The 26,773-nt window shown below is 43.0% G+C and overlaps 3 protein-coding genes across 6 annotated transcripts in view; 2 read left to right on the plus strand and 1 right to left on the minus strand.

Moving 5' to 3' along the window:
• Window positions 1-9,165, plus strand: part of dnase1l4.1 (deoxyribonuclease 1 like 4, tandem duplicate 1) — a 52,217-nt gene extending 43,052 nt beyond the window's left edge. Inside the window, exons 2-10 of one of the 3 annotated variants that reach the window (XM_061041816.1) lie at window positions 3,717-3,809; window positions 4,434-4,522; window positions 4,614-4,700; window positions 5,629-5,741; window positions 5,964-6,076; window positions 6,162-6,319; window positions 6,528-6,624; window positions 7,140-7,215; window positions 8,438-9,165. In XM_061041816.1, the coding sequence (XP_060897799.1) occupies window positions 3,729-3,809; window positions 4,434-4,522; window positions 4,614-4,700; window positions 5,629-5,741; window positions 5,964-6,076; window positions 6,162-6,319; window positions 6,528-6,624; window positions 7,140-7,215; window positions 8,438-8,598 (975 nt within the window). In that variant the 5' untranslated portion in view covers window positions 3,717-3,728 and the 3' untranslated portion in view covers window positions 8,599-9,165. The remainder of the gene's footprint in view (window positions 1-3,716; window positions 3,810-4,433; window positions 4,523-4,613; window positions 4,701-5,628; window positions 5,742-5,963; window positions 6,077-6,161; window positions 6,320-6,527; window positions 6,625-7,139; window positions 7,216-8,437) is intronic. The other 2 variants (XM_061041818.1, XM_061041817.1) reach the window with 2 other exon arrangements.
• An 879-nt stretch (window positions 9,166-10,044) lies between these two features.
• Window positions 10,045-13,943, minus strand: tma7 (translation machinery associated 7 homolog). Its single transcript, XM_061041841.1, has 4 exons — window positions 13,804-13,943; window positions 13,303-13,358; window positions 11,760-11,847; window positions 10,045-10,512 (listed from the first exon to the last, which is right to left on the minus strand). The coding sequence occupies exons 1-4, from the start codon at window positions 13,817-13,819 to the stop codon at window positions 10,478-10,480; spliced, it is 195 nt and encodes a 64-aa protein (XP_060897824.1). The 5' UTR covers window positions 13,820-13,943; the 3' UTR covers window positions 10,045-10,477.
• A 372-nt stretch (window positions 13,944-14,315) lies between these two features.
• On the plus strand, window positions 14,316-18,175 carry ccdc51 (coiled-coil domain containing 51). Of its 2 annotated transcripts, none has more exons than XM_061041326.1 (7): window positions 14,316-14,446; window positions 15,144-15,238; window positions 15,319-15,517; window positions 15,686-15,823; window positions 15,993-16,157; window positions 16,265-16,471; window positions 17,209-18,175. In XM_061041326.1, the coding sequence occupies exons 2-7, from the start codon at window positions 15,234-15,236 to the stop codon at window positions 17,797-17,799; spliced, it is 1,305 nt and encodes a 434-aa protein (XP_060897309.1). In that variant the 5' UTR covers window positions 14,316-14,446; window positions 15,144-15,233; the 3' UTR covers window positions 17,800-18,175. The 2 variants fall into 2 exon arrangements, with proteins under 2 accessions (XP_060897309.1, XP_060897310.1); XM_061041327.1 differs by having other exon boundaries at window positions 14,333-14,623.
• The last annotated feature ends 8,598 nt before the right edge of the window (window positions 18,176-26,773 follow it).

A 26,773-nucleotide genomic window follows, 5' to 3' on the forward strand; every position in this document is an offset into this window, starting at 1 on the left:
TGCATCATGTTAATACTGATCCAACCAGTCTTTGTTTACCGTCTGAAAGAATGCTAACGCGAGTCTGGAGGCTTATACCTGACTTAGGCTGCTAACTTCACGTCAACAGGTCCTGGCTGAAACCTGAAGTAATTTTTGGGAGGAGGCGGGATCTTAAACGTGATCTTTGTACACAAACTGATACGTTTAACTGTCTTTTTGCTGCTGACACATTTACAAACTAGCTGGACAGCTTCATGCAAACACACAGACACACACAAAGGGTTTTATTGTTTTATGAACGGTTATAATGTTAATCCTGCCCTGTAACGGTTTAGTTAATCATCACTTATTTTGTGCATTGACCTAAAGTACAGTAACTCCCTATACCTTAAAAACATATATATATTGGGGCCTTTATTGGATAGGAAAGCTGAAGAGAGACAGGAAATATAGAGAGTCGGGAGTCGGGGGAAGACAGGAAGTAAAGGGGCCAAGCAGGGACGGCGCCAGGATTTTTTTTCTCCCGGTGCTGAGGGGTGAGCTCGACTAATATGTTGGGGTGCAATGAATACCCAGAGTATTATACTACAACCCCCCATACCTTACTTTTTAATTCATTCTGAATCTCCCATGTGACTTAAAGCATTGGTTCTCAACTGGTCTAGCTTCAGCACCCACCACCAACTCCTTCCTTGAAAATCGCGACCCAAATCTTCTAATATTTGTCAACCAATCAGATTAATTCAATAAAAAATTGTGTAGTATCGGCCTCCGACGATTCACAAAAGACAGAACAAAGAAATGGAACACAAAGCACTTCATACACTTATCGACAATTTTTTTTCCCAAATTCGCGACCCACTGAAATCAGCTCTGCGAACGACTTTTGGGTCCCGACCCACCAGTTGAGAACCACTGACTTAAGGCAAACCAGACCATCAGTGAGATAATCGGCTTTCTTTATTCTGATCTTTAACGCCTGTCATCGCTGTCTGAAGGCAAGTTTATGACAAAGACATTCACGGCATGTGTTTATATTTTTCCTGGACATTTCACAGTGAGTAAGACGGTTAAGAAATAGACATGCATGTGCAGGAAAGGAGCCGCAAAGAGCCAAAAAGAGAAGCAGAGCAGCCAGAGATAAGAGCACGTTGGAGCTGTCGCCCTCTTACACAGGTCGGTTTAGTGTTTTGTTTATGACAGACATTGTGAGTTACTTCCTCTTAAGTCAGAGTGTAAAACAACTGGCTTGTGATATAATATGCTTATTGGCTGATTGCTACCTGAGCTATCTGCTGTGGGCTTCTTATTATTAATAATTAACATAAGAGGGAAGTTCACTGTAGGCTGATCCAGGTGTATGAACTGGACCAGAAAGAGATAAGAGATCTCTGCTTGTACGTCTCCACATCTTTTTAAGATTTATTTTTGGGCTTTTTATGAAGAGATAGGACAGTGTATAGAATCGGAAATCAGGGAGAGAGAGAGAGTGGGGAATGACATGCAGGAAAGGAGCCACAGGTCGGATTTGAACCCGGGCCACCCACTTCTAGGACTATACTTCTGGCATTTGGTACGTTCACGTCCCGTCAAGATTCTGACGTTTGTAAATTTGTTTGGGGACTGGTAAAAGTGTTTTGGGTTTTGTGATTTTGTTTTATAAAATGTAAAAATCTTTTTCAAAATGTAAATGTGTCTCAAGTTTTGTAAAAGTGTTTCACACTTTGTAATTTTGTTTTGCAATTCCCAGCCACCGTACTTCTCCCTTTTTCACAGAAACAAAGTACAACCAAAACTGCAGCAGCACAGTGAAGAAACAAAATGGGCTTCGATGTTAATCTCTACAAAATAACACCAAGGCAGTAAATGCTCTGAAGTACATCCTGAATAAATAAATATAATGGATCTTATCTGTGAATTGACATCAGGATAACTCACTTAAGTTAGAGGACAGCGATCTGTAAAGCCTCTTTGTTGATCCCTCTCTCCTCTTCGTCTTGTGTCTGCTCTTAGTTTAAACACCAGTGTGAACCACTTAATATTCTGTGTTGGCACCAGATTCATACAAAGTCATTAAAGTGTTTTAATACCAAACATCTATAGCTAAAAGACTGTTTTAATGACATGTTCATGCAACACACGTAGCAGTAAAAATAAACGCCACAGACATAGCAGATACAGCTGTTTGCACGCCTCCAGCTGTGTGTGTGTGTGATCTGAAGACATAAAAAGAAGCCTGTTCCTGAATGACAGAAGCGATTACATGTCAATAACATTCCTGTGGCGAGATGTTAAACTACAGTGACTCACACTTTGTCCTGAGGCCGCTCGTTGCTGAACATAAAAGATGCATTTCAGCACATGTTGATGCTTCACTTATGATGCAAAAGAAAACTTATACAGATAATGGATATATCAGCCTTCATTCTGGAGAAATCCAGAGTTTCATGTCTGTATTTGACTAAAATGACACAATATAAGACACAAAGTAGCTGTCATGCTCTGTGTTGTTCTCCACGTCTATTTTATTTTTTAATCTATTTATTGCTGTGTCTGATTAAAATGGCTTAAAATAAGCTGCAAATTCAGCTGTCATGCTCTCTGTGTTTTTCTCTGATGTGCAGACGTGGATTCGACTGTGCGTCTCTTTTTCTCTCTCTCTCTCGTCCGCCTGTTTGTAAACTGAGCACGCTTCATAATAACATAAAGCGTGCATGTGTTGTATTACCACGTTATGTACAAGAGGTAATCGTGCTTAAGCGCGGTTAGTCCTGGCCAGTGTGACCGCGGGCCGTGCCGGCCAGTGTGGGAATGGCGCAGCGGGGGGGCAATCGTGATTGGTTACAGCACGGTACAGATGGCCAGTGTGACCGCGCCCCTAGTATTTTTTCTGAAACAAGTCCGATGGAGAATGCAGCAGGATATAATCAGGAGAATTCACCTCGAGCCAGTAGGAGATATACAGTATTTAGTTTTTTCAGTCTTTTACAGTCCTGAAACGTAAATGACGTGTTCAGACCGATTACCTGGAAATCTCTTTGCATTTTTCTCCAACAAAGACGTGTCTATAAGAGGCGACGGGTAAATGTCCGGGGGCTTCTGTCTTTAGGGTGAACTGACAGATGTGTGCTTGGAGCTACATTTACAGTGGATTATATGTACAGTGTCCTGTGATGATGTGAGGCAGACAGCTGCAGGGGGACAGAGAGGGGATTCAGGAAGGGGCGACATAATAACACAGATTAAACCTGTTTGAACGAGTCCTACATGTTTTTTTCACTAAGTAGTTCAGGAGGAAGTTAGAAAATAGATTATTTATGTATGGGGGCGCTGTTTCCTCACAGCGAGGAGGTTCCTGGTTTGAATCCCCGTCTGACAGGAGCCTCTCTGTGTGGAGTTTGAATGTTCTCCCCGTGCATGTGTGGGTTCTCTCTGGGTACTCCGGCTTCCTCCCACAGTCCAAAGACATGCTCGTTAGGTTCACTGGTGACTTTAAAATGGCCCGTAGGTGTGAAGGTGAGAGATAACAATGTACAGTGCAGTACGTGTTGTTGACGCGTCACATTTTAATGTGTAGACAATGTGTTGTTAACTTGTTGTCAACGTGATGAAAGTCACGTCTATTTGAACAGTCTGGCCTTCCATACCGGTCTGCACACACACAAACACGCACACATGCTCTGTAAAATCCTCATAATATTTTAAAGCTTCCTGCCGTCTGTGTTTTTGTTTACTCTACAGCCATCATGAAAGTCGCTGCTTTTAACATCCAAAAGTTTGGAAGGAACAAAGTGTCCGACCCAAAGGTGCTCAACATCCTGGTTAAGGTAACAACAAACACACACACACACACACACACACACACGCACACACACACACACACACAATCACAGAAACACGCGTAAACTTTACCCAGTGAACATACTGTAGATGTTCAGTTGGGCTTCAGTCGTGCAGCAGATGATAATTTAAAGTCATTTCTTGATCCACTACACAAAGCTACAATGGAGTCTGTTTTTTTGGTTACACTATTACAATAAACACAGTCCAATTTTTAATCAATGTTTTAAATCAACAAAGTGAAAATGATCAAGTTTAGTGATTTAATAGGAAGTAAGTAAGGAAAGAATAGAAAGAATTAAAATAATGTAAACTCATTATTAACCTGGATCTCTGTTACATAAAGCGTCAGGAGTCAGACACAAACTTCATCTACAACCTGAGAGGTTTTAAATCTGATGTCCTTTGTTGAGTCATTCAATAAGCCCTCCTCATAAAACTGGACATGTCAGTCAACTGAAGAAATGTAAAGTTCATTGAACCACTAAGGACTGAAAAGTGTTTTCCATTTTACTGAATACATCTAGAAGTTTTGACAAAAGACAACCAGAGACGGAAAAAAGGGCGGGCCAAATATGGTACACTGATTTAATTTAATGTCTTTCCCTCAGATAATTTCTCGGTATGACATCATTGTGATTCTGGAGGTTGTGGACGCCAGTGGAGAGTCTATAAAAACCCTCATGGACACACTCAACACGTGAGTTTTGTAATATAAATTCTCTGTCATGAAAGATCAAATTAATTAAAATGTAATTTGTATATGTCTGTCTGTTTTTCTGTCTGTCCAGATCCAACAGGGAACATCACTACACTCTGAAGATCAGCAGTCGTCTGGGCCGAACGCGCTACAAGGAGCAGTTCATGTTCCTGTACAGGTGAGAGTTCACCTGCAGCAGACGCAGCAGTTTGTCTGTAAAACTTGTCAGTGAAGAAATGTTTGTTCTTTATTGATGGATGACTGATTTGGCTCGATTAGGGAGAGGATTTATACATATTATTGCTTTTTTACGTTCACATGCATGCAAACAGACACATTTGTCACCCTGACTTGAACCAGAGTTTTTCTGCGAAAAGTCTGCATGAGCTGATTTGAGAACGCGGCAGCATTTAATCAGGAGAATTCATCTCGAGTGAGGGGGAGTGGGGTGGTGTTGCACATGACCGCTACCATCTCTGTGCACATAATCAGAGGCGTTGCTTGTCAACAGGCAAGGCAGGCAACTGCTTTGAACCTTAGGCCAGTAGGGGGCCCCCAAGGGATGACAAACTTTAAACCAGTGGCTCAAAATGTGCAAAGTTTGCAATGACAGTAGGAAACATCCCTAAGGGGTCCCCATCTGACAGCACTCACTCAAATAATAGTGAATGACTGAATGATGCTTGTCTAGTCCTAAATATGGATGGGAGACATTTTAATACCATAACTTCTGCTAAATATTTTTGTTGGTGATTATTTATAACATAATGGGAATAATCGCTGTTTAGTGGGGCCCCGTGTGAGTCTCTACCTTGGGCCCCAACAGAGTCCAGAATCGTCACGGCACATAATTAAACTGCTGCGTAATGTTTTCTGTACTCCAGTATGTTCTTCTCCGCTCTTTTGTTCAGATAGGGACTCTGTTGAACTACACGTAGCATTGATATAAAGACAAATATTCCCATTGAAGGATCGTATAGTGGACTGTAGTGTTTCTTTTGTGCAAAACATCTCGTTTTTCACTTTATGAGTATAATGTTATGAGCCAAATTATTTTAGAAGTTTTCACTTTGACGCATTATATGTTAATGTTTCTGCAAACCTAGGGATGACCTGGTTGACTTGGTCGGCTCGTATCAGTTTGATGACATCGCGACTGAGGGAGGAGACGTTTTCGCCAGAGATCCCTACATCCTGCGATTCAGATGCCTCAACACAGGTGAGAGACGTGTTCAATAAAGAGGGGCTTTATAGTATGATCTGCAAAAACAGGGTCTTACTACTTTAGTTAAGGTTGGGTGTAATTAATGAAGAAACATGGCACCAACGGCAGTGGGCTTGTTTTCTGCTGCAGCTGTCTGAATAATAAGGTATCGGTGTGTGTGTGTGTGTGTGTGTGTGTGTGTGTGTGTGTGTGTGTGTGTGTGTGTTCTCACCACAGTCCTGAAGGACCTGGTGTTGATCCCCGTTCACACTAAACCAGAGGACTCGGAGAAGGAGCTGGACGAGCTCTACGACCTCTTCCAGCACGTCAAGCGGAAGTGGAGGACTGATGTAAGGACATGACATCATCAGAACACAGACAAATACACTTTGGACCCTGTTCTCACACGTTGTGTTGATGCTCTTCCACCTCCAGAACGTGATGATTCTGGGCGACTTCAATGCAGACGGTCTGTACGTCTCCAAGAAGGAGATGAAAGACATCCGTATCCGCAGTGACAAAAACTTCCACTGGCTGATCGCAGACGATGTCGACACCACAGCCAGCAACAAAAACAACCACACATACGACAGGTAGAACACATTAAACTGTTATAAACAAAATAGCGTGCAGACCTTAATTAATCGCATTTAACTGGTTAATGCTGACAGCCCTAAGAGGAACAGAGATATTATTTATTGGTTTTTAAGTTGATGGCTAGTTTCTCTTCAAAGAGAGAGTACTTGTAGTGACGACTGTGGTTCAAAAAGTAAAATATAAACTAAACCTTTGTGTTTTCAGGATAGTTGTTTATGGAGACGACATGCTTCAGGCTGTGGTGCCAAACTCTGCAAAACCCTTCAACTTCCAGCAAGCATATAAACTGAGCCAGGAGCAGGTGTGTTATTGAGTCCATGCTATCATTATTCACAGGGATGGAATTTAAAGAGTTAAAGGCAGGGTTGGTAATTTTCTCCAGATCCACTTTTTCGTTGTAAGTGAGGGGGCGTGGCTTTTGAGGGAGCACAGAGGGGAGGGGGTGGGTGCAGACGGAGCACTGAGGGAATGCTACTTTCAAAAACCATGCTAGTTTTTTGAAAATGACCAACCCTGCCTTTAAGCGCTACAATCTCTTTGTTTGAAGTTTAACCAAGTTTGACTGTCCCATTCAGAGCCATGGAAACCTTCCGTCGATGTTGCAGCAAAACTAAAGTTACAGCCGTTCGACTTTGTTTGGAATATTTCTGCATACGTAGGGAAATTTGCACACCTGTTGAAACCTAACTGGCGTATTCAGTCATGAAGCCAACCGTTATTGGCGTCATAATTTGTGATCTGATACAAAATTTCAGACTTACATTAAAGATCAGTTACAAACAGCTTGTCATGAATTCATGATTTTGAATTTTCTAGGCTCTGGATGTGAGCGACCATTACCCCGTGGAGGTGGAGATGAAGTCTGTGACAAAGACGGCACCTGAAGAGGATGGTAAACAGCTCATCTCATTCTTAAAATTACTTCTACCAGGACTGCTGTTCTTAATAATCCTGAAAATATTGTTAAATTTTTGAAGAGTGAGAGGTTAGCTGACAATCTTGAGGCATCTTCTTCGTTTCACTGAAATGTTCAGGTGTCTGCGGAAGACTGATTTAAAGACTGTGAATAAATAAAGACTGAACAAACGCTGTGTGAATTTTTTGATAACTCATCTGTTTTGATTTTAGGCGTGTCGCTGACCTGATTGACAGGCGGGCGCGGTGTTACTGTTTGTTAGGAAATTTAAAACCCGCCTCAGCTCCAGCTCTCAGCCTGTCATTAGGTCAACTGAAAGTTAGGGTGAGACAGCATTTCCAGCAAGGAGTTCCTCCAAAGCCCCCTGCAGGAGCAGACAGATGACATCACTCAGGCTACATTCAGTTTATTTTTTATCAGACAGAGTTGCTGTAACTGTTCCAGGTCGATAAACAGTCACTCACACAAACCCCTTAAACTTCAGATCCTCCTCCAGCTAAAAGGTGTCAAAAGGTGGATTTTGTTCCCACTGGACTGAGGCACGCTTTTCCCATGTGTCCAGAGTACCGGTATATGCTAGGCTAGGCTAACCTCTAAAGGGGACATATTATAAAAAATCCACTTGTCAGTGTTTTTGAACATATATTTGGGTAACCTGAGTGTCTACTGACCCACAAAATGTGAAATAAACCCATCCAGTCCTTTGTTTGTGGTCTGCATAAGTCTTACAACACACAGAAAAATGCTCAGTTTCAAATTTGTTCTCCTTGTGATGTCACAGTGGGATTCTGGTTAAAAAAACCCCCCCAAAAAACCTCCCCTCCCCTCCCCTGATATCCCCTGACTCCACCCCCAGCCTAGAACAAAACTTTTGCACAGGTCTGCCTTTTTTATTCTTGCTAGTGAAGGAGTGATGTCTACGGGGAAAACTCAGGGGGGGCTCATTGCATTTAAAGAGACACACACACCAAAATGGAGTGTTCAGAGAGAGCTGGTGTATACAGGGTCACAAACCTCCTCTGGTGCTTGATTCATGTTATATTTTGACCAAAGCACAGCACAGATGTTTCATTTAGACCACAGGGGGCTGTTTGAAAAGGTGGAAGAGGGAGATAATATGTCCTCTTTAAAAGACTAGCCTTCCATAACTGTGTTGATGTAGCTGCAGGTCTCAGTGGATTATGCTTCTTTTCCTCAGCAGATCCTGTGCCACCGCTTCAGCCTTGGCTTGGGGTCGTTGACAAAGATCTGCTGGAGCTGAAGAGAGGAAACCTGATGCTGGAGAGAGAAAAGCTCGGCCTGGAGATCCAGATCCTCCGGGCGAAGATGGCGAAGATGGACCACAACCACGAATATTAAACTGGACCAGTTCAGATCTGTAGTGAACTTCCAAAAGGACATTAAACTGACATCATGATGCACAGAACCACAAATGGTCAACTTGACAGCTATATTTTTTCACACCTTGAACCTGACATATTACCGCAGACACAGCAGCTTCTGGACTGATACAACTTTACCTTAGGCGACAACTGGGACGCCATATTTAATTGTTTAGACCATCTTGCCTTAAATGTGATAAGACAACTAAAGATAGACAGAAAACATTGGAAGGAAAGAGGGGTGAAAGGGCCCGTGGGGTTGGGGTCAAACCTGGGGTCACTGCAGTGAGACCAACAGTCTATGTACCTGGAACGTGAGCTTCACCAACCCGCCCTGCGTACATAGTTTTATTTCCTGAATGACTGCATCTCACCCTCCCTGATATGAACTTAAAGTTTGCGTTTTGACTGAATTATCTTATAACCTGTCTGTCTTGGCTCTTGTTGAGAACTAATGAAATACTGATTTGATTCTAAACACAAACAAAATGTGAACAGACAGGTTTGGGTTTGATTTTATTTCAGCATCTTTTTTTTTTTTAAACACAGATTCAGAGCTATCAAACCTGTCATATTTCTGTAATCATTTCTCTTCAGAGGCTGAAATCAATATGTTGCATATTTTTTGCACTTTTTTTTCATGTGTCTCTGCTCTCAGCGAGCTTTAACACTTATTGTTCAGAGAGCTAAACATGCTCACAATAAAAGGTTGAAAACAGCAGTTTTGCTTTGAAGTTATTAACAAGTGGGGCAACATTTGAACACTAAATATAGACTCTCTCGTCCAAAGGTTGTGATCACTCAATTGAGATAAGAGCAGAAGTGGGTAAAGTGGGCGGGGCTACATAAAGGCCCTGTAGCCTTTTGTCTTGGCCTAAAAGTTGCACTAGAACACACCGCAAAGACTACAGCCGACGGCCAACCACCACGTACGTTCTGCTCGTGTGAGAGGAAATAACTCTCCATGCCAGCAGGGGGCGGTAGTCCGTTGTTATGATAGAGAAGACCATTTTCACACGGCTGTCGCTCACCACTCGTATTATAGGTAGTCTACTAATGGAGAATAATGTCTGATAAAAAGTTGAAAATGGCGCTGGCGTTGTCTTTTAGTGGAAAAAGAAAAGAAGAGGCGGAGGAGACAAATAAGGAGAAACCTCACTAATGGGTGAAAGCATGGATACTACAGCGGCATGCTCAAGGGGCTTTACTGAACCTGAGTGAGCTGGAGAGAAATTAAACCTCCAAACAGCCAATCAGAGAGATTCCTCTCACTGACCGCCGATTCAACATGTAGAATTGGCCGAAAAAAGGCAGATAAGGGCCGTTCATAGCTTGATGATTTGAATCAGAACGTCATCGTGACTTTCAACAGTTTGATGGTGGATGAAACTCTTGACTTACAAAGCATGACAATAACAAGCAGTCATTACAAAAACTTTATTAGTATCTCCCTGTTTACAATACAACAAAATTAAAAATTAGTTTTGTGTTTAGGACACAGAAGAAAATGTGGATATCCACAGTTTACATTTCTAAATGTGCAGAACATTTCTGAGCGGGATTTGTAGATGTATCTCTGAGTGACACAGTCGGTCTCAATAACAGAAAGAACAGAAGAAAAGAAAAACAAAATATAACCTCTGATGACATGTCATGAGTTTAGATGTGTGTAACGTCCTTAAATTCATTTCCCGTTCTTTTTCCAACAGTGAAGACACCAGGGCTGGTTTTACAGTTTGCATGGGGTTTCATTTTTTAACAAAACAAACTGGAGTCTCCTCAGTGCGCATACACACATCACAGACAAAGAAAACAAAACCGGGGAGCAAATACACAACCGTTTCTGGATTCAGAATTTACTTTTTGCCTGATTTCTTGATGCCGCCGCTCGCTAGAGGAAAAGGGAAAAGACAAGAAACGGTTTAATTTAAGTGAGTTAAGAAAACCACAATTTGTCAGAGAAATTTAAGGGGACACAGTATTTGTTATCAGATCAAATTTCACACAGAACATTTGAATAAATCCTTCATAGGGCTCTACATCTAGAGCCCTACCATTAATCTGCCAGCCCATAATATCAGCCGATGTTAGCACATCCAGGTATCGGCTGTTTTATCGCAGATATGCACCGATATTTCTAGATTTATTGACCAATCAAAAATCATTTAATTTCAGTATGATTGTATTACACTAGAAGTTATTTCACCAGCAGAGGGCGCTGTAAGGATTACAACAAACATCATTACTCTCCAGAGTGTCAAGCAGAGAGCGCCCACAGAGTAACTTGACCATTGGTAAAAGAAGACAGTAATGTTGTGGCAAAAGGCAACGGGCCGGGGCGCTCTTCAGGAGATGCAAACTTACATGAGGGAGACTCTCTGCAGACAGCAGCACACTGCTTTGGTGAAGAGACACAGGCTCGCTACAAACCCACACATATTTGTGTGTACCCAAACCTCTGTACGCTCTAAAAATCAGATCTCGCCAGAAGGTAATATTGTGAATATAGAGAGAGCTGGACTCGATCCCAATCTGTGTTTTTTTGGCAAATATTAGAAAGAAACAGGCTGTTGCTTTAAAGGCTCATTATTGCAACGGTAAAATTAAAATTAAGTGAAATGTTTTGTGTCTGAGCAGCATGCGGTGGCTGGCGGGGTTTGAACGTTACACGTCATATTCTACATTTGTTAGAAGTTGATTTTTTTCTCTCCAAAAAGTGACAGCACTAATGCACGTACATGCGCAGTTTCCTCCCAGTTGAGTGACCATCTTGTCTTCATTATAAATCTTTTCCTCAAGTGTTTGATAACTGAATTAGAGAGATCACCGCAACAAATGTGTATATCTATCTCTACAGATTTCATAGATCTAAGAAAGATATCGGATAAGATATATGGATATGTATCGGCCTAGAAAAATTCCATATCGGTCGGGCCCCCCCTTACATCCAAAGCTTGTTTGAAGTGGTGGTCCGAGGGTTGTGAATCCTCATATCTACAGCAGTACTTACACCTTGTATCAACAATAAGAATGAACCCTGTTTGACACTTTCCACATCATTAATGGCACAAGAAAGAACATCATTAATGCATCAAGAAGATCTTTCCACACAGGACGATATAAAAGTTCTGGTCATACCTAGAGGTCCTTTTCCAGAAGCTTTGGTCTTCAACGCCTCCAACGCTTTCTGGTCTTCCTTCTGTTTCTGCTTGAAGGCGACTTCATCCTGCAGGCACACAGACATTTTACGGTCCCATATTATGCTTTTTCTGGTTTTATATGCTCTTTAGTGTGTTTTCCATGTGTCCTGTGCATGTTTAGGCACATCTATGTGCAAAAATTCAAAGTCTGCAGAAACGCGGCTTCTCCTACGTCCTCCTGTTAGCTGTAGCATTAGCCGCATGTAACGCTCGGTTCTAGCCCCCCTTGATAAAAATTTGTCAGTGCGGCGTCATTGTCAGTGTGAGATCACTGATCTAAGCCCGTTGGGTCGTTGTGGCAAGCCCTGCAGCTCATGTTGAAATTTCAGAGACACGTGCTGAGCAACTGACCAATAACGACAGAGCGGATCAGCAGACCAATCAGAGCAGACTTGGCCCACGTGGGGTCTAACAGTGTGGGCTCAACAGAGCGTAGCTGACGGACTCAGAGCGTAGAGGGAGCAAGGAGGAGCAGTAGCAGTGATCTTTGGCTTAGAGTGACAAACGCCACCCGGGATCGATAAGTTAAGCTTTCAAAGCCAGCGAGGGGGTGGAGCTCGGATCTCGCGCCGTCGGAACCAGAACCAGAGACCGCTGTTACATTGTCACAACAGAGTCACAACTTTCTCGACTGAGGTGGCAGAGAGACGTCGATTTCCTCCTTTTCAGGTATGTATGTTTTAAGTGTTTATGTCCTTAAACTTTAAGAAACGTTTTCTTATTCGTTTTGTGTGTTTTTTTTAAAGGCATTTCGAGAGCTTTGTAAAATATTATTTTGAGGTCTTAATTCAGCCAGCCACGACTAGCTGCAGCATCTGTACGACATCGGTTCAAACCAAAATAAAGGAATCACATCAAAACAATTTTTTTACCGCTCTCATTTCCGCAAGAGCTCGCACCGCTGCTGATGTCATTCTAGAAAATAGAACACTTCATTTTTTTGAAGCGAACCGCGAGAGTAAAGAGACTCTGAAAACAAGTTGTAGGTCTGCTGTTGTTTTTTGTTTTTGCTGTTATCTGCCACAACATGTTTCACCCACTGTTTTACACTTGTAAATGTTGTAGATGATTAAGTTCATTCGCAAAGGTGTGCAGTAAATTCATGGTGCCTACAGCGCTGATAGGCCATGAACAGCCACATGAGATTGCTTTCAAAAGAAAAGGACAACCATTTGCCTATGATTATTATTAATACTTGATAACGTGACCAAACTGCAGGGGAACCCCCATGTCTTTTTTTTTATATCACGAGGAGAAAAGCTTGGTAAGATTGTCCTAGTTTTTTGGTCTAACTAGAAGCTCAGCAACACTTTGAACTTGATGCCCAGTGTGTCATGTTGATATTGTATGATTTGCATGACACAGCGTATCTGTGACAGGAAGAAAGCTGAATATTGTCTCATTTTTGAAACGTAGACAGCCCTGGTTACATGAACTAATCAGTCATATAATAGTTTTAAAGGACTAAAGGGAACACTCACGTCATCCATTTCCTTTGACGCTTTCTTCGGGGCCTTCAGTGGTTTCTTTTTGCCTCCTGAGGACAATAAATACATCATGTGTTAGATCAGTGCCCCCGGAAATGTTTGTATTTCAGCGTAAGCAGAACAACACCACCCTTTCCTACATTTAATAAATCTATAAACATGTTTTTGTATTTCATCAGACTGGAACAACATGGCCTTAATTAAACCAGAATCCAGTGAATCACATTAAATCACTGATTTATGTTTAAAATATCTACTGATGGAAGATAAAATATCATCACAGTGATACGAAATGACGCGGAAAATGTGTCTTTTTCTATGCATACAAAACAAATAAGACTAAATATGAGAGATTTATGATGAAGTTTGCTCCCTGAAGCAGCCGTGAGCTAGCTTCTCCACGCAGCAGAAACTTCACGAGTTATATTTCTGTCAGCTCGTATTTTAACGCCGAGCTGGACTTTCAGATGAACGTGACACGAAAGCGGGTCTCACCTTCTCTTCCAGACATGTTTAAAACTCGTCACAAGAAGCTCTAAAGAGAGAAATAAAACGTGTTTATGATGCGATGGCTGCCGGTGAGCTTTCTTGATCCGCGCTGGAAGGACCCCCAAAAACGTCCGCACCGGTGTTATGCAGAGAAATGCATGCCTGTCGAGAAATGCATGCGCATCGCAGGATTATGCAAAAACACACATTTCCACACTGCCATCCTTAAAATACTATGCTCCCGTAATTTGCATCAACCCTTAAATTTACTCTAGACACACTTCTGAGTGAAATACTGTTTGCAGGTCGTATTTACGCATGCTATTGGAAATTAGTCTTCTATCTAGTCTACAGAATAATAAGGACACAACATTTATCAAGTGTAAACTTCGAATACTTTGTCATTAAAGATATGCCCCCACAAATAAGATTTATATCGTTTTCTTAACACTTCCCCGGTGTGCATGCAATTTTTATTTTTTTGGCAGGGATGCAGTTCTCGACATAACACCGGTTATAGTACTACCGCGATGCGCCTGAACGGAATTAAATCAAACTCTTGTGGCTGTTTCATTTGACATTAGGATGCTAACACTTTAGCCAAAGGAAATGTGTGACAAGTGTGCACCGACATCACTGAAGAAAACGGGTATATTTAGTTTTGATGTTGTATTTTATGATTGAAAGAGTCAAACGATATGACAAAACATGTGTTCCTGTTGAAAAGGAAGTGAACTGGTTACTCTTAGCATTGTGGAGATATTAGTGAATGAAGCTGTTATAAGGACACAACAGTTAGCTGGTTAACCTTGTAGGAAATTGACAGGTAAGTTATAATGACGTCATCGAGTTGAACTGGTTATGTGATGTTTAAATGATCAGGGTTTGTTAGTTGTTTCCTTATGACACCATGTGGCTTTAGGTAATCCTTCACCACGGTGTGTGTACAAAGTGCATATTAGTTATCTGTGTGTAACCTTTTTATTTACATTTCTTTGCCGAGACATCAGTGGTATACATTTATTTTTTGTGAATTTTGGAACAAATGCAGGAACATGTTTTTAATTTTATTGAAAGTTGTCTTTGTAAGGCAGTGTATGGAGCATAAATGTCTTTATCATTTTTACTTTTTTGAATTAAACGAACGTGTTTCAAAATGTATTCCTGTTGGACTGCTGAAACTGTGTACGAAATATTTCAAGAAGTTGCAATACAGTACAAAACAATCCTTTGAAATGCATTACTCGTTTTGCTGAGAATCTCTCGAAACGGTATAATTTAAGTTTCCACAGATGTCCACTTTTGTTTAAAAATAGCAGTGAAAGGATTGCTTGCTGTTGTCACAGATGTCTGCTCCAGCGTCGGATCGGTAGCTACTGTGGAAGTGAATCTCTGACGGTTTTTAAAAAGCTGCACTTCAGACGTCTGACCTCAAAATGAGGTAAGCCTGTCTCCTCCTGTCCCCGAGCCTTTTTTCGTCTTGACGCGTTGAAGCAGATGATTAACAGTATCTTGTGTCAGGTACAGAGGAGCACGGATCTGTCTCTGGGCTCGTGGTTCGTGCTGTGCGTCTCGACACACCTGGTCTGGCAGAGTCATTCTGGTCCGAACCTACAGTGCTCACCATCAGCCGGGCCCCCCTCGGCCAGCTGACTCTAACCCCCCCGACGGGAAGGGCGGATCTGAAGTGGTGAAGGAGCGTGCTCTGGCTGCTTTACAGGTACAACAATCCCTCGTTCAGACTTATAGACATCACTTCCAACATGTTATCGTATCAATACTGTTGTGATAAAACACAATTATTGTCTGATTCTACAAAAAGAACAAAGTGTTTTAAAAAAAAACAAAAAAAAACTGCCCTCTTTCTTCCCCTCTCGTTTCCCTTCAGTATGCAGGCGAGGCTGGACGGCAGTGGGGTCAAAAGTCGGCTGAGACGGCCACCGTTACAGTCAACTACTGGTGGGAGAGATATGAGGAGTTTGTCGGGCTCAACGAGGTCCGTGTGGCCCAGACCAAGGTCACAGAGGTCAGCAGATAGTGGAGATCCGGGATGCTTTGAATGCATGTGGATAGTCAGTGGAAAATAAAGCCAGTAGACTGAAAACTCCGAGCTTCCCATTCTTCCTCTTGTACATGACAAGAAGAAGTCACGGAGGACAAAAGCGCCTGAATTTCAGTCGTGTTGTTTCTTGCAGGCTGAAGCGGCGTTCATGGTGGCCAGAGGGATGGTACGTGAGGCTCACATCAGTCTGGAGGCCCTGCAGGTCAGGCTGAAGGAGGTCAGAGACCGACTGGACCGAGTCTCCAGGGAGGAGGCTCACTACCTGGAGCTGGCCACACAGGAGCACAAACTGCTGCAGGTTAGCTGAGGCTACCGTCTCTCAACTCTGTTACGTAGATATTAACCTTGTCTGAGATCAGGCGTGATCTGTAATGCGACACACCTGGTGCTCCGTCCGTCCCGCAGGAGGAGCGCCGTCTGCGGACAGCCTACGAGAACGCAGAGGGCGCGGAGAGGGAGAAGTTCGCGTTGTTCTCAGCGGGCGTCAGAGAGAGCCACGAGAAGGAGAGGACGAGGGCAGAACGCACCAAGAACTGGTCCATCATCGGCTCGGTGCTCGGAGCTCTGATCGGAGTCATGGGATCAACATACATCAACCGGGTCCGCCTTCAGGTGAGGGGGGGGGGGCGTGATGAGAGCTGCCAGATTATTGCGTGCTCATCGGTCCATCTGCTTCTCGCTGTTTCCCACAGTCTGAATGGTTATCACTTTAACATGTTTGGTCGTCAAATACTTAGGTTTGTTTCTCCGTAGTGGCCAGACCACAAACTCATTCCTGTCAGCCTCAGCTGAACCTTGAGTAAAAGCTTAAAGGGAAATGCTGGCATGCTATAAAAAACGAATAGTTAATCATTAGCTTCACGTAATCAAACCTCATCTTGGTCTTTGTCATAGTGCCTCATGAACTTAACTGACATCAGGTGGCCTCTGGTTGAGTGTGTGTGTGTGGTAATGAGGGCTTGAAATGGAATAAAAAGGAGGAATAGGACATACCACTGTGACATCACATCTCCTGGAAACGGGCAAATCTATTTAGAAAAGTATAATGCCAGACAATCGATGTGTGAACAAATGTAAAGTAAAACTCCAAAAGCGTGCAATAAATGACCACAACAGTAAGCCAGAAGTCCACACTTACATCCATCCATTATCTATACCGCTTTTTTCAATTCCGGGTCGTGGGGGGGGGGGGGGGGGGGGGGGGGGGGGGGGCTGGAGCCGATCCCAGCTGTCATTGGGCGAGAGGCGGCGGGGTCACACCCTGGACTGTTCACCTGTCAATCACAGGGCTGACATTTTGAAGATGCTTCTGTTTCGCTACATAACCTGGACACGTTGTTCATCTGTAGGAGCTGAAGACTTTGCTGCTGGAGGCCCAGAAAGGTCCGGAGAGTCTACAGGAAGCCCTCAAAGTCCAGGCTGGAAACCATCGCTCCCAGCAGGACGAGCTCGGCGGACTCATCGACAGTCTGAGGGTCGCTCTGAACGACGCCTACACACAGAGAGACATCGGAGGTCAGACCTCGGAAGCGCCCGCCGTGCCACTTTCTGCCTTCAAAGACCTCCACACAAACAGCAAGAAGACAGAGTCCCTCCTGGAGTCCCTGTCGCCACAACTGGGACAACTGGAGCAGGGACTGGGGAGAGTGGAGACCGATATATCGTTGGTGAGGAGGCTGCTGGAGACCAAACCACAGGCTGAAACAAAGTCTGAAATACAGGATGAACCGAAGGCTGTTCAGCTGCAGGTAGCAGCACCACAGACCGCAGAGAGACGGGACCAGCTGGAGTCCGAGGCGGTGATCAGGAGTCTGGGGGAGACCGAGAGGACGCTGGGAGAACGGATCAGGACCAACACGCTTTATAGCGCCGTGTTTACATACACGGCCACCGCCATCACCATCAGTGCTGTTTACGTGCTGCTCAGAGGAGCCGGTTAGACCGAGACCTCTATTATGAATATGTTCACATGCACTGATTCACTGTCAGCAACTAATAATAATAATAATGTAAATACATTAGATCAGAGTGACTCAGTTTCTGTAATTAACTGGTTACTTGTGTTGATTTGAGCTCATCGGAACTGTTAGAAGGACTTTGGTTCGTATTCCAACCGTGCTGCATTTTATTTTAACCACGAGCAGTCTGAGCAGTTTTTAGAATGAACTTGAAGCAAACATGATAAGATTTGTTGTCTAATTAATTCCACAATGAAACACTGGACTACAGTTTGGGTACTTATGTTGATTTATTGTCGGGTGCTGTTAGGAAATATTCCTGCTGCTTTTATTAAATACGGCTGTGATTGCAAACTGTTGTTGTCTGGAAGAAATTGTATGTTTTTCTAGAGTTTTCATGGCGCATACCTGTGCCGCAGGCGGAGTTTTGATCGACCCCCTAGGGTAAGGTGAGCAAGGAGCAGAGTTTGTGTAATTTGAAAGCAGCATAAGCCAGGTGGAAAATAAATAAAAAATAAATGTCAAACTCTTAAGAGGACATATGATCCCCCCTTCTCCACCTTTTCAAACAGTCCCCTGTGGTCTAAATGAAACATCTGTGCTGTGCTTTGGTCAAAATATAACATGAATCAAGCACCAGAGGAGGTTTGTGACCCTGTATAAACCAGCTCTCTCAGAACGCTCCGTTTTGGTGTGTGTGTCTCTTTAAATGCAATGAGCCCCCCTGAGTTTTCCCCGTAGACATCACTCCTCTGTGGCGAGAATAGAAATGTTAGACCTGCTCAAAAGTTTTGTTCTAGTCTGGAGGTGGAGTCCATGGGTGGAGATACCAGGGGAGGGGAGTTTTTTTTTTTTTTTTTTTACCAGAATCCCACTGTGATGTCACAAGGAGAACACATTAAAAACGGAGCATTTTTCTCTGTGTTGTATGACATAAGCAGACCACAAACAAAGGACTGGATGGATTTATTTCACATTTTGTGGGTCAGTAGACACTCAGGTTACCCAAATATATGTTCAAAAACACTGTAGAAGTGGATTGTCTTTAACAATTATTCAGTAATTGAGTAATTGTATTGTTGTAGCCTATGAAGTGTTGTATCCATAGACTGTAAGGTTGTTTCTTTGTTAAACACACTAGACGATTTAATGCCAGATTTGCCCCCTCCAAAGAATCCTCAAGTGTCTGGTGTCACTACGATTATTTTACTGCTCCCCATCGTGTCAGAGCCTCCCCGATCTCCAATCATAAATATTCCTGGTCGGATCGCCTCCAACGGAATACCCGAAGCAGCCATTGAGAGCAAGGAGACATCAACCAAGCGTCTGAAAACTAACCATCAGCTCGGGCTGCAAATTAAATAAAACTGCACATAACCCGTCGTCTCAGTCGGGGATTTCATCCATATTCTCATTTTCTGTTTTTCGCTTCACAACACGCAGCAGGAGAACAGCTGACAATATCTATTGTCCTTATTTGATTTTCTTCTGATTTCTGTGAGATCTTGTGTCTGTCCTTATGTCTATGCTCTGATCTCCCACGTTTATAAAATCATCATCCTCATGTGTGGCCAGCTTTTACTGTATCCCCTTCTCAGTGCAAGTGTCCTCTGATGTTGCTGATGATTATTTAATTTATGGCTTAGTGGATTAATTGGTTATTATTAAAGGTATTAAAGGTATTAATTAAAGGTATACCTTTAATCTGTCTTGAAAGTTTAAGAACAGATTGTGAGTTCTACCAGTCACCAGCAGGGGGCAGCAGCTCAATATGCAATACAAGGTGAAACCTGTCTTCATTTTCTCACAACTTCACAGTCGTCATCACTCTGCTGCATTTTTATTTGTGACCGTCTGTTTCAGCAGAGGTCCGGACAAGACTTTGTATCTCTGTATCTTTTACTGATATACTATACAACATGTTACACTTTAATGTCCGCTTGAGGAGATTTGTCTTGGACTCAAAGTGCTGCAGACCGTCTCTACAGCAGAATCTATAAATAGAAACAAACAAAATCCACATGAAAACACTAAGGCACATACCAATAAAACACAACATGCACATTAACCCATATTGCAAACAATCTGCATAAAACACATCATACTGTAAGTCGGGATCCCGGTAGGCTGGATGAGAGTCCACATGCCGCAGAGTGCAGAGTCCTCCAAGCCGGCGGCCAGGGTTCAAATCCAACCTTTGGACTCTATCCACTGTCCTATCTCTACAATAATGGCACCAAAAAAATCCAAAAATAAAACACCACTCTGTGGAAAACCTCAAACCAGAAGTGTGAAGGTTTAGTCAGAGAATAGATTAAAGATTATGACGTTTTCAAACCCTTGTTCTTTAGTTTTTTTCTGTTCAGATGTCCACTAGTGTTGTAGTATTTGACACTTAGTCTCAAGACCACTTTTTGCAGGTCTCGTCTCGGAATCGAAAAGCATTTTTACTCGGTCTTGTCTCGGTCTCAGACTGGGCGGACTCCGGATTTTAAAATCAAGACTGATCAAGACAACCACTGCACATAAGATGATGATTTTTCAGTGATATTTATGGTCTTGGTCTTGACTCCATCTCTGAGCACTCTGGTCTATGTATTGGTCTCGGTTACTGTGGTCTTGACTACAACACTAGTGTCCACACACTTTCGGCCATAGAGTGTATGAACAGTATCTCGTCTCTGTAGCCTTTTGGTAAATCCTGGGCAGCAGGTGTTCGGTCTTTACTTAGCACAATGACGGCGAGGAAACCACAACAAATACGTGCACACAGACAGTGTAACACACACACAGACACACACATACACACACACGCATGCTCCACATTCTGAACTATCAGCTGAGTGTGATGCTGATCTGGAAATAAAAAACTCCTTTGAATAACCACGATGAGCAGAAAAGGATTACTACTATCTTATCTTATCTGATTACTTTATAACCCTCACATATCCCAGAGTTCTCCTTTACTAATGACAGTCATTACCGTAAAGGAAGCATGTGCAACATGCTACACATAAATAAATCATAAATCAAGCCTTTCCTGTGTAAATGTGTCTCTGAGTCATGACTGTCTACAATGAGTGAGAAGCTCGAGTCCAGCTGGCTGTGTTGTTGTCAGAGCCGTGTTTACATGGACGGGACGGCTGGCTCCTCCCCTTGTGTATAAAAGCTGTTTTAGTCAAGGACTAGAGAGAAGAAGAAGAACATACTCACTGATTATTTGGATGAAGAGGCTCATGCATCTAAAAGTATTTCATATATATCGCACTTCAGAACTTCGACAGGAAGGTAATCACCAAAATGCTAGCAAACCGGCCTAAACAAGCACCTGTCCTCCATCATCCATCCTGATCAAACAGGATTCACCCCAGGCAGGTTCTCCTTCTCTAATGTCAGGCGCCTCCTTAATACCATGTACGCTGACCACAGCGGGGTTGGTGGAGCGGCCATCCTGTCCCTTGACGCGCACAAGGGCTTTGACCAGGTCGAGTGGCCTTACATGTTTGAATCATTGTCTAGGTTTGGGTTTGGTGAAACGTTTATATCTTGGGTAAAGTTGATTTATGCCAGTCCAACGTGCTCCATTTTAACTAATGGAGATAAGTCTGTCACTTTCCCTTTACATCGATCTGTTCAGCAAGGCTGCCCCCTTTCGCCAGGCTCTCTTTGCCGTCGCGTTGGAGCCTCTTGCTCTAAATATTAAGAGGTCACCCAGGCATTGAGGGACTGGAGGTGGGAGGTGTAGAATCCCTCATCAGCCTGTATGCTGATGACGTAATATTGTGCTTGCAACACTCTGAAAAATCTGTTCCCTTACTTTTGGACGTGATCACTTCCTTTGGCAGGCTTTCCGGTTACACAATCAACTAAACAAAAAGTGATTTTATGCCTCTCTCAGATGTGTACTCCCCTGGGTTCCTTGAAAATGTCCCGTTCACCTCTCATATCTCGGCTTGATAATACCTAAAAACCCCAAATTAATTTTTAAACTAAACTATTCTGAATTTGTCTCTAAACTTAAAAAAAACATTGAAAAATGGAAAACCTTACTATTATCTATGTTGGGGCGTAGAAATGCAATTAAAATGATTTCCCTTCCCAGATTCCTTTACCTTTGCCAGAACCTCCCAATTTTTCTCACATCAGCTTTTTTTTTAAAGAGTTAGACTCTGTAATTTTGTCTTACACTTGGAACTACAAAAATCACAGAATCTCAAAGGCGCACCTGCAAAAACCCAGGTCTGTGGGCGGGCTGGGCCTACCGGTATTCAGGCACTACTACTGGGCTGCTAATGCCAAAGCCTTGATGTTTTGGCACAGTAAGCCGGGCGGTTTGGCCACCGATGCCCCCTTGTGGCTTGACATGGAGGCTGCCTTGGTTGGCGGCTCTTCCTTACCAGCCATGCTATTTTCCAAGCTAGAGAAGCCAGAGTCCTTAAAGGCTCTAAGCTTTGTTATTAAGCACTCTATCAGAATCTTAAACCAGATCAGGAGCTTTTTAAATCTACCGGAGACCTCTGTGCAGACACCAATCTGTTTTAACCACTCTTTTTTGCCTCCACAGTTAGATAAAACCTATCATGTCTGGAGGGAGAGGGGTTTGGTAAACGTCGCAGACCTCTACATAGACGGACATTTTGCTTCATTCAATCACCTGAGAGAGAAATGTAATCTGCCCCAGTCACACTTTTTTCGCTATCTGCAAATGAGACACTATGTTCGATCCAAAATTCATGATTTTGAGACCCTCCCAGCAGAAAACACATTTTTTGGTGTCCTGAAAAACCCTCCTAACTCCAGACATCTCATCTCTAAGTTTGTGTGTTTGTTTGACAGTTGTATCTCAGCCCATACTGTAAAGATCCGGGAGGCTTGGACAGAGGAATTGGGCATTGCTCTGTCAGATGTTTTGTGGGATAAGAGTCTGTCTATGATACATTCTTGCTCTGTGAACAGTAGACACCAGCTGATTCAATTTAAGGTGGTCCACCGACTTCACTATTCTAAACACAGGTTGCATCGATTCTATTCTTCTGTTTCCCCGTTGTGTGACAGGTGCAAAGTTTCAGAGGACACATTGACTCATGCCTTCTGGTCCTGTCCTTTGCTCACTGGATTTTGGTCCAAAATATTTGACTGGTACTCTAAGGCCTATAACAAACTCTTTTATCCAGATGCTGAAGTTGCAATCTTTGGCTGCTCACAGTTAACTGAAAGTCTTCCCACACGCCTGCAATGCTCCCTAGCACTGGGGATGATTATCGCTAAGAGACTCATTCTGACAGACTGGAAGTCGTCTTCCCCACCTTCTTTTCAAAAATGGATCTCTGAAATGATGTCAGCCATACGAATGGAAAAACTCAGGTTCCTGAGGACAAGTTCGATAAAAAAATTCTTGGCAATCTGGGACCCATTTCTTGCCCATTTGGACAAAGCTGATGTGGGTTGAACAAGTATTTCATATATTTATGGTGTGCACTTGTCAACTTTAACAAGCAGGTTACCTTTGTGTACAGTTATTAGGGTAAGCTGACGAGATGCCAAGTTTTATGAGAAGGAATGCTTTCTTCTGTTTGTGTCTCTTGTTGTCTGCAGCCGTCATGAAAGTCATTCCAGGGGTTTTGAAAGAACAAAGTGTCTGACCCAAATGTGCTCAACATCCTGGTTTAGCTAATATAAAAAAATATGAGAAATTAGGTTCTGTCTCTAAGAGGGCTTCAGTATTAGCAGATTCTTCACTTGAATGGGAATTCAGACTCCCACTGTTGTTTTCTAGCAGAACGCTCATTTGCAGCCTGAATCCTGCAGTCCGCTTTAATAAACGCTCCACACAGTGTTTTCTCAGGTGTGGCAGTATGACAGCAGGATGCTTCAGCCCACCTTTATTTTTACTCTTCAAACAAATACTTCTGTCAAGTTTTATTAGTGCAACTTAGGGCAACAAAAGAAATGCTGTCCTGTCTTGAAAGGTTCTCCATCAAAACTTTAATCACAAGGTGAAACTTACCGGTGTCAGGTGTGTCTCAGTTGCAGGTGTTTTATCACGTAGTTTTGGCAGCGCTCCGGTCTTTACTCCTCCTTTTGCCAGCAGCAGTTCATGGGAATTTGATGTTGGCTTGTATTTTTAATTTGTTCTGGCATCTCTTGACGGCTGCACTCAGCATACGACGCTCCAAAACAACATGCGTTTTAGGTATTTTAATCAGGAGCGTTCAGAAATCAGTTCACATCAGTCAGAGCTGTGCACATGGCAGCAGAGAGGGAAACAAGGTGGAGCCAGGCCCGCCCAAAGGAAAAGTTGGGCCCTTCCATTTTCTGATTTGGTTTATCAATGCACAGGAGACCACGGCGACTAAAACCAAGCGTATCATGTTGCAGTTAGAGCTGATAAATATTGAGCAGCAGTTGATTATACCGGGCGTGTAGCGTTCTTCCTTCAGCAGAATTTAGAAAAAGGCAGCGATACTGGAAATGTTGCAAATGCCAGAAATACAAATATCCAGCGGTCCAATCACAGGGCTTACATATATGTGTCGATAATAAAGACTTGAATACTCAGAAGAATCCAGTTCCAGTCATATAGATCTGTAACGGTCTGTTTAAATAAACCTTTGCAAGTGTGATAGTGAATGTGTTCAGTTTCTTTGTACCATCGGAGACGCTGCTAGTCAACAGACAAGGCTGGCAGCTGATTGGGGCCCCAGAAAATGTGTGATGTACTGAACTGAACAATGAAGCTGGCTGCAGCATGTGGGTGCCTCATCTCTTCATTAGTTTGAACTGAGTGTTTGAACTAAACCCGTTGAGACTTCATATAGAAAATGAAAGTTTGGACTGGAACTACATATCTGTGCTTCTTTGTCCTTAGGGATAAACCATTGAGTTTCAATTAATCCTTGAACTGGTGTACCCTACCGCCCGCTTGGAGGACTACAGCCTCCACACATAGGGTGTGCACACTAACTACTACACTTACAGCACCCCCATCCTTGATTTTCTTTTTTTATGAATTATTTAATTTTTGACCAATGTTTATCACTTTAAGCAGTCTTCTCCTTTGTTTCTCTCCACTTGATGTCATTGTTCTGCCACCTCAATGTGCCGAAACTGCTGTGATGTAACTGTGTCGTCTTCTCCAAATTGGTTGAAACCAAAAAATAATCAGGAAAATGTTTACTGACGGAATGCATCAACTTCTTTTCTGGACCATCAGAAGACAAAACAGGTAGAACTACGCATCACGTTTGAAACCACGAGTGATTACAGTCCTGTGGATTTTGACGCTTGTTTTATATGAAGCTTCGGGGCATCCTGCTGGTTTTAGATTTGTGCAGTTTAAACAGAACTTACAGGTGTCAGGTGTGTCTCAGCTGCAGGCGTCATATTGTTTTATAGTTTTGGCAGTGCCCCGGCCTTTACTCTCCCTTTTGCCAGCAGCAGTTCATGGGCATTTGATGTTGGCATAGGACTCTCTTAAACAAAACAAACAACAGGCACACACTGACACCTTCCCGACCGTTACACTGCTCGCCTGATTCACGGAAAGACTCTGGACAAAAACAAAAGAAGTATATATTCCATTAAGAATGGGATATATAATATTATATATAAATATTATATGCACATGAATCTGTTTTGATTATATTAATTGGTGACAATACTAACTTTCCTTCCTGTAAGAAACCTGTTACCTAAGGCAGTTTAACAGCTAATGTATATATTTCAAGAAACCATCTAGATGACTCCTTTCAGGCTTGTTTTAAATATTTTGCCATTATAGGTGATGGTTTGGCAAAGGGGTTAAAGAATTTGTTGATGGGATGAGGGCCCCTTTATTTAGGCTTGAACCACAGACTCCCTGAAGTGTCTGTGAACACCACTGGTTCACGTCACAACTTATCAAATTACTTTGGCTGGTATGAAAATCGCTCAGTACTTCCATCCATCCATTTTCTTCTGCTTATCCGAGGTTGGGTCGTGGTTCAGTAGCAGCAGGCTAAGCAAGTCCCCTCAGACATCCTTCTCACCAGGGATTCAAGGCGATCCCAAGGGTCTCTTCCCAGTTGGCCATGCCCGTAAACCTCCAAAGGCAGGTGACCAGGAGGCATCCTAATCAGATGCTGAACCACCTCAGCTGGCTCTTTGCTACAATTCTACAATTCTACAATTAGCAGACACTATTTAGCCAGAGCGACATACACCAGAGAGTAAGAACAACACAAGCGAGGATCTAGAATAGAGGAAACAATGTCAGTAAGTGCAAAGGGTCAGCTTTGAGTCCGACTGGACACACATGTGCTGACAGGAAGTGACAAGAGGCAAAGCACAAGATCGATATGAAAGTTTAGCGGTTGTACTCGAAGCTCCCTCCGGAGGTCCGAGATCCTCACCCTCTCTCTAAGGAATCCAGACACCCTCTGGAGGAAACTCATTTTGGACACTTGTATTCAAGACCTTATTGTTTAGATCACTACAGTAAAGCTTATGACCATTCAGTAGGTGAGGGTTGGAACGAAGATCTAACGGGTCAGACTCAGCTCCCTCTTTGCCATGACGGTCCCATACAACGCCCGCATTACTGCTAATGCTGCACCAATCAGTCTATAAATCACACGATCCATCTTACCCTCAAACATGAGCATGAACCTCAAGATACTTAAACTCCTACACTTGGGGCAAAGACATCAACGTTTTCCAGCAGAGAACCATGGCCTCAGACAGGGAGGAGCTAAGCCTCATCCAGACCGCTTCACACTAGGATGCAAACCGCTCGAGTGCCTGCTGCAGGTCTCAGTCTGAAAACGCCTTTAATGAGTTGGCGCTAATGGCTTATAGTGGTTAAGCCCTGGCTCATATACAGAGACTATAGTCCTCCAAGTGGGCGGCCCGGGTCTGAACTCTCGGGCAAAAGTCAAAAAACTAATCTTGAAACCTCCCTCTGGCTGCATCTTGAGCC

The sequence above is a fragment of the Labrus mixtus genome, chromosome 7 (genome assembly GCF_963584025.1).
Source record: "Labrus mixtus chromosome 7, fLabMix1.1, whole genome shotgun sequence".
In the NCBI taxonomy this organism is placed as follows: domain Eukaryota; kingdom Metazoa; phylum Chordata; class Actinopteri; order Labriformes; family Labridae; genus Labrus; species Labrus mixtus.

Coding starts and splice junctions, on each gene's coding strand:
- tma7 (XM_061041841.1), bottom strand. Junction 11,848..13,302: donor CGTCAAAGGAAATGGATGAC/GTGAGTGTTCCC, acceptor GTGTGCCTGCAG/GATGAAGTCGCCTTCAAGCA. Junction 10,513..11,759: donor TTCTGGAAAAGGACCTCTAG/GTATGACCAGAA, acceptor CTTTTCCTCTAG/CGAGCGGCGGCATCAAGAAA.
- ccdc51 (XM_061041326.1), top strand. Junction 16,158..16,264: donor AGGAGCACAAACTGCTGCAG/GTTAGCTGAGGC, acceptor TCCGTCCCGCAG/GAGGAGCGCCGTCTGCGGAC. Junction 16,472..17,208: donor TCAACCGGGTCCGCCTTCAG/GTGAGGGGGGGG, acceptor GTTCATCTGTAG/GAGCTGAAGACTTTGCTGCT.